This window comes from Maylandia zebra, linkage group LG17, assembly GCF_041146795.1.
Source record: "Maylandia zebra isolate NMK-2024a linkage group LG17, Mzebra_GT3a, whole genome shotgun sequence".
Lineage (NCBI taxonomy): Eukaryota > Metazoa > Chordata > Actinopteri > Cichliformes > Cichlidae > Maylandia > Maylandia zebra.
In genome coordinates this window covers 40,360,840-40,368,339 of record NC_135183.1, presented here as the reverse complement: position 1 = coordinate 40,368,339, position 7,500 = coordinate 40,360,840, and the positions used below count along the sequence as shown (strand labels likewise).

Sequence of the window (7,500 nt, the reverse complement as noted above, 5' to 3'; positions counted from 1 at the left end):
ATGAGATGGGGAAGTGGGAATGGAGTGCGCCACGGCATGTTGGGAGATGTTGCCCATGGTCTTAATGCTGGGCAGCGTGCCGTAATGACCCACACCTGGAAGCACAAACAACAACACAGGAGAACGTGTCACTGTTGGCTTACCAGAACATTTAACGCTTATACAACTGGAGCAGCTTATCCAGGGCAGACAGGATGCAGGGAGTCTACAGAGCTGCTCTTGGAAAAGCAAACGTGTTTGGCACAACCAATCATTCAGGCCATGATTGAAACTGCCCGACAGGACGTAAGGCATCACATCATCCAAGAGGTTCCTCTTTAAAGTTTTTTATGGCCACTCATGTTTCTTAGCTAAAAAAATGCTCATCTGATTAAATGACATACATTTTGTTAAAAAAAAAGAAATACTGTTTTAGACAACATGGACTTGTCAATAAGGCATCTCACAACCTCACAGCCACATCCTCTCTGACAGATGGTTACTGTCTGTCATGGTCTGCTGCAGCCCATCTGTGTCATGTGTTCTTTCTAACAAGTCTTATGGGAACAACAAGAAAAAGAAACATAGGGTACTAATATAGAAAAGGCATAGGTACCATTTATACAACTTCAGAAAAGAAATCGATGTTATTTGTAAAAGTGTACCTGCTGGCTGAGCCAGACTTTGCCTGGAGAAGGCCTGCCTCTGCTGCCACTCATAGAGCTGCCACATTGTGTCATCCCTCATTGATTTTCTCTTCTCTGTTGTGCTAACAGCAGACGTGCAGGCTGGATGGAGGGCCCGGTCATATACCGAGCCTGCCACACTGCAAATGCTTTCGGGCCTCATCATGCTGTTGCGGGGCAGCGTGCGGTACCCCTGAGGGTAGCGGGGTACAATCTGGGTACGGTGGCTGGGCATGTTTCTCGGTAAAGTCTGGTACGATGTAACACTGGAAAATAAGAAAAAAATGCATATAGCTCTTTTAGTTTGTCCCTACTGCAGGGAAGGCTGGAGTGCTGGCCTTCACTCGGTATCTGGATTCAGTGTTTGGAGAGACGGCAAAAAAAAGTCAGAGCTTCTGACATGTCTGAAATGTCAACTTCGTGACACCTGTTACTAAAGTGCTGGATGTACAGTAACATCTGTTCATCTGGACATTTTCAGTGGGAGAAACATCAGGGCTGGACTGGGACAAAAAAAAAAATCAGCATTTTGACTAGTGACCGGCCCACCATGGTATTATAGGAAAAGCCATAAAGCCTTTATAATAAACTTAAACCTACACCATCCTCCCTATTCTGCTATTCTAAACAGTACTTAGAAAAAATATAAAACAACCTAATTTATAATTACATATACCTCACTAATAGGGTTGCCAACTCCCAGCAAAAAACAGAAAAGAAAAAAGTAGGGAACCACTCCCCCACCCTCGGCCTCAAGATGCTTAATTGACAAAACGTTTTTAATTTAATGCACTTATAAAGCAAATGCACAGAAATCTATTATTTTTCTCCAGTAATTAAATAGATTCAACATCTTTCTTCAGCAGAATTACAGACTGCACAGATGGTACCTTCCCAAAGGAAAGGATACTATAACTTACTAGGATATATACTAGGCTTAATATTTACTGAATACAATAATGGATTTCTACACATTTTAATCAGATTAAAACTTTGGTTGTAAGATTCAGATAATTATTTGTTAAAAGCTAGACATTTTAAATGAGAATAAGAAAGAAAAGTATTTCTTTGTGCCCCCCTCTCCCTGTTAATGCCCTACCTGCCCCCCTGGCAACACTTTGCTAGATCCGCCCCTGCACAGTTACCAGCTGTCAGCTGCTTAGAAAAGGATCCTGGTGTTATTCGTCTCTCAGAAACAGTTCATAACTTCAACTCATTCATGTCACCTAAAAGGTAAACTTGTTTCTCCATCACCTGTTCAGCTCTGATGATCCAGTAAGGACATCTCCTGGTTTCATCTTCATGTTTCCCTCTCACCACATATCCAAACCAACATCATGACCAGCAGCTTTACAGCTGTGGCTCCAGCAAACATCAGCTGATACTAGAAATTAATATTAAATAAATTCTAACAACAGCTGATCAAGCCTAAACGTGCTGCTGTTGTTTAGCCCGACCTCCGCTGGTTTCCTGTTTCTGGCGCAGAGAAAAGCCGATCAGCTGATCATTGATCAGTTTCATGATTGAATTAGCAACTTTCTAGCTGAAGTAGTACGGCACAAATCGCGTTCCTTTTCACCTCAACTTTAAAGTTCGACCTCCTCGGCTGTAATTGGTCCAGCCCAGAGTCGATCATGACCAACTGGCCAATCCACCACCTTTCATTTATACCGTTAAAAAGAAAAGAAATAAAACCCCATCGGCCCATAAAAACGAAAAATGACGAGCAGCCCACCGGGCAAATGCCCGGCATGCCCGTAGGCCAGTCCAGCCCTGAGAAACGTTTCTTCATCATCAGGTGACGTCTTCAGTCCAGCTGACGGCAGGTTTCCAACCTTATAACCAGGACGACGATTCAAACCAGCAGCACTGATGAACAATGGGCTGGGAGGTCAGTTTATGATCATTAATATGCATGACCATTGATCAGCAACCACTGATCAATAACCATGAGTCCCATTCACAGAGAGTTGGGGAATGGCTGCAATCACAGCATTGTAAGGTGGTGACAGATGGACCCTTAGGCCCCTCCTCCATTCAGAGATGGTCTTTCCCTTTCCAGGTAAATGGCCTCCTCCTAATTCGAATTTACAAACAACTGTATGGTCCTTAAAAACAACTAAGGGAAACGCTGAAGAAGGTCAGGATGGAAGAATATGTCAGCACAATATGTGAGCGCACAGAAGGTTATCTAAACATTACTGTTCAGTCCTTAACTCGATAAATCCATTTAGGAAAACCTCCAAACTGAACACATGCACAACAGATCAATTTGATCCTGAATCCATCCCAGCACTATGACATGGTAGAAAGGAAGAAAGCTCTTCTGTACAACAAAACATTAAACAGTTAAACTAAACATAATGTCACCATTACAAGTCCAGCAGTTGGCGATCAACTGCTTTTGTATTCATGCTCTATCCTGTTATTGTATTTTCTCCTTTTTTACCTCCCGCCTGTCAGCTTAGACATAACTGTAATAATATAAATAAGACTGATAGAAATGAATACATAAACAGATAAAAATAACACGTGAACAACAGGAGCCTGTAGTGAATTTGTAGAGCTCATCTTGGAAAATTACTGATTACAATTCTGATTGCAAAAGCTGCCAGAAAAGACAGGCTAAACAAAAAAAAAAAAGCAAGAAAAAACTTACAATCAGGGAACCATCTCTATATCTGCGTCTCTCTCCATCACCTAGCTTGGGAGTCATTGAGTGCTCCGATTACCACGGGGACCGCTGTTACCTTCACCCTCCACATCCTCTCGAGCTCTTCTCTGAGCCCTTGGTATTTCTCCAGCTTCTCGTGTTCCTTCTTCCTGATGTTGCTGTCATTGGGAACCGCTACATCGATCACTACGGCCGTCTTCTTCTGTTTGTCTACCACCACTATGTCCGGTTGGTTAGCCACCACCATTTTGTCCGTCTGTATCTGGAAGTCCCACAGGATCTTAGCTCGGTCATTCTCCACCACCCTTGGGGGCATCTCCCATTGTGACCTCGGGACTTCCAGGTTATACTCGCACAGATGTTCCTGTACACTATGCCGGCCACTTGGTTATGGCGTTCTATGTATGCCTTGCCTGCTAGCATCTTGCACCCTGCTGTTATGTGCTGGATTGTCTCTGGGGCATCTTTACACAGCCTGGGGTCTTGCCTGCTGTGATGGACCCCTGAAACCCTCCATGCATCGTCAGGAGCTTTCTTGTCTTCATGTCAGTGGCTTCTATCTCCTCCTTTGGCCAACTTACTATCCCAGCAGGGTACCTGATCACAGGCAGGGTGTAGGTGTTGATAGATGGTTGCAGCTTTCCTAGTGGCCTCTTCATGGTTCCCATTTGTCTGTGGGATCCCCAAGTACTCTATGTCTGCAATGTTGCCTTCTGGTAGTTCAGAATCAGAAAGGGTTTTATTGCCAAATGTTGAGCAGGTTTACAACATTAGGAAATTGCTGCGGTGCTTAGTGCAAACATGCTGTCATAAACGCTTAAATAGATATAAAAATAAAAATAAGAATAAGAATTAAAAGTGCTAAGTAGATTCAATCCCCTCAGTTCGGACTACCTTCCCTCTCTTTGATACCATCCGACTACATTCTCCAGTCCGAACGACATCCCGATGTCATTGCTGTAGATCCTGGTGGTGTGGATCGGTGAATCGATGTCTCGTTCACTCTTGGCATACAGCTCGATGTCATCCATGTACAGGAGGTGGCTCAAGATTGCTGCTTTCCGTAGACGGTATCCGTAGCCAGTCTTGTTAATGATCTCACTGAGGGGGTTCAGGCCTATGCAGAACAGCAGTGGGGACAGAGCATCTTGGTAGATCCCGCACTTGATGGTGGGAAAAAGTCACTGGCCATTCACCGCATGACAAACACTAAGAGCTTTGATCTTTACGATCTAGAAATAACACTCCCAGTTCGACACAATCATTTAGTCCTTTGGAGCCCACAAAATGGAAAAATAGAAAAGTATATTCAGCAGTGAAGTGTGTTACACCTGGAATGTACAAAGATTAGCTTCTAAAATAAGTAGCTAGAAAGTGAGCTGCATCCACATCCCGTGTGAAGCTAATCTCTATGTTGAGGTTTGGTTCAATGCCTATACTTATGTTACTTATGCAACGGTGTATTTTGAATGTTTTCCTCCCTCTTTGTTAAAGTTTTAAATGTACTGAATGAAAAGTTGCTTTGCTCACCTCTTTGGGTTATCGTCCATTCCTCTCCTTTGCGGATGGACCCAGTGCTCCAGCTGCTGAATGGAGTTGGTCCTGGACAAACCCTTTTCTGGCTCCTGGACTGGAGCTGGAGACTTTACGGGAACCCTGGCCAGGTTGCCATCCACCTCTGTGGGGCTGCAGTCCCTTTGCTGCTCGCCTGTCCCACACCCTGAGCCACTGACCTGTGCAGGTTTCTGGGCGCTGATGTTGGCCTGGTTCTGGCGAGACGCAGACACCGCAGCTGCGATGGCGGCAGCCTGGGCTGGTTGTAGCTTGATGCTGTTGATTTTAGTCAGAGCCCTGTCGGTGCTCGGATCTCTCTGAAAGCCGTATTTATCACAAACCGTAGCACATTTCTCTGCGTCCCTCAGAGTCGCGTATTTATCCCCCTCTCGAAACGAGCTGTATCTCTTAATTTCTTTCATAGTGTTGTATTTGTCCATAACTTGTATAGTGCCATATTTATTATCCTTCTCCCTCATAGTGCTGAACCTTTCAGTTTCCTTTAATGACAGCTGTCTCTTGACCTCCTTTTGAGAGAGGCACTTTTTTCCATCTTTCTGGAGCGTGTGTCGGTCGCCTACTTTCTGCAGCGCGTACTTTTCTCCGTCTTTTGCGAGCAGATACTTCTCCCCATCTTTGGAGGGTGCGTACTTTTCCTCAGCCGGCGTCACCGCGTGTTTATCATCCGTTTTACGGACGCCGCACTTCTCCAGATCTCTGTGAATGGTGTACACTTTTTCATCTTTCTGCAGCGAGTATTTCTCCCCATCCTTTCTCAGGAGGTACTTTTCTCCATCCTTGTGCAGGAGATACCTATCTCCATCCTTCTGCAGCATGTAGCTCACGCCCTCTTTCTTCAGAGAGTACCTTTCTCCCTCCCGCTGTAAGGTGTAGTACTCTTGCTCCCTCTGGTCATTGTGTTTCACAACATCTTTTTGCCATTTGTCGTCGACCTGCGACAGGGAATGTTGACACGCAGGTTCTCGATTGCGTTCGTTGTTCTGGATCTCGGGCCGTGTGAGGACTCTGTGGTTCAGCAGGTTGTTCAGCTCTTGAGGTCTCCGCTGGTCCCCTTTCAACTTGTCCGTTCTGTGACAGAAAAAACAGGAAGTGGAATTCAGCAAAATAAGGAAAGACATTTATTGTAACAATCCCTGTGTGAGTGAGACAGCTCCTCTCGCCTTCTGTCAACCTTTTCGAGTCCACGATTTCTCAGAAGTTTCATATTTTTGTCAAAAAAACCCTCTAATGATGCAAAACTGCAGGGAGTATGTGCTCAGTGGAGTTTCTTTAATTACTTAAAAGTATCCTTTATTTAGAGCAGAGCCTTAATGAAGCATCGCAATGAACAAATACAGAATAATACAGATTCGAGCATTGATGTGTGGTTTTTTTAAGGAGGTGGCACTACACAATGTTTTTTCTTTCATGATCACACAGAACATTTGAGCACTCAGATCAGAGATGAGACAGAGATGAGCCCCCACCCACTAATCTGGAAGATCTCTAAAGGCGAGCTGTGTTATTTGGCACCAAGACACTGGCAGAAGCTTAAGTCCAGAAGTCCTGAAGACTTGGAACTGCTGCAGATCACATCCTGTCATCAGTTTGTCATTTGTACCTCCTCAGACCACCATCAGCAGCTACCCATCACTTCAACTTGGGAGAACCCCACAAGCCTGCTGCTTAGATCTTCAGGTCCAGCATATTTATAGATGCTCATTTCTTCAACATCTAAAACTGTGACTGGAAAACCTGATCCTTCAATTACAAACGAATACTGCATGTACATGTAATACTGTTGATCCACAGAATCTGTGAGGGTCTCATTCGCCGAGCACTCACGAATAGTGAAAAAACACAAATTTTGCATGTGGTCAAAAAATGTCTATAAATGCCAGTTTTTATCGTTTAAACCCTGAATATGCATTTGGGTGCCATCAAAACACAAGAACACGCAACAAAATACTCAAGATAAACTTTTCCAATGTGGGAATGCTGGACTCCACCTGCCAAAGATGCAATAAGGAGAGATGAATGAAACAAGCCGCCTCAGACTACAGGAGCGTTTCCTCATTTTCCTCTACGGTTCCTTTGTGATCGCTCTACAGTCCTAAAAATGTGTATAGTACTAATTTTAATATGTAAATTTTGCTGAATTTACAGGAGAGGCCCCGGGGCAGACCCAGGACACGCTGGAGAGATTATATCTCTCGGCTGGCCTGGGAACGCCTCGGTGTTCCCCCAGATAAGCTGGAGGAGGGGAGGAGGAGGTCTGGGCTTCTCTGCTGCCCCCACGACCCGGCCCCGGATAAAGTGGAAGAAGATGGATGGATGGATGGATGGATGGATGCTGAATTTACGTTCGTGCTTATTTTGTGAATTTTAAATGAATTAAAACTTACAATTATTTATATTTTAAATTTATAATTTATTTAATTATTTAAGAATTTCTTTGCTCTTATTAATTAAGCATTAAAATGCCTGAAAAGTTATATATTGCTACAAAAAAGCCATAAAAATTATGACAGATATTTGCAGTTTCTGCCAAATTGTGGGAATTTAATTATAAGGAAAAATCCACCAACTCTGAACCGCGACTTTGAG

At 44.0% G+C, this 7,500-nt stretch overlaps 1 protein-coding gene across 7 annotated transcripts in view; it reads right to left on the bottom strand.

Moving 5' to 3' along the window:
• The window catches only part of LOC101487254 (pleckstrin homology domain-containing family A member 5), a 167,097-nt gene that overhangs the window by 49,142 nt on the left and 110,455 nt on the right, over positions 1 to 7,500 (bottom strand). For all 7 annotated transcript variants that reach the window (XM_076875709.1, XM_023154173.3, XM_076875710.1 and 4 more), the window contains 3 exons: positions 4,870 to 5,982; positions 645 to 931; positions 1 to 95 (listed from right to left, as the gene is read on the bottom strand). The exon at positions 1 to 95 is cut by the window's left edge and continues 144 nt beyond it. In XM_076875709.1, the coding sequence (XP_076731824.1) occupies positions 1 to 95; positions 645 to 931; positions 4,870 to 5,982 (1,495 nt within the window). The remainder of the gene's footprint in view (positions 96 to 644; positions 932 to 4,869; positions 5,983 to 7,500) is intronic.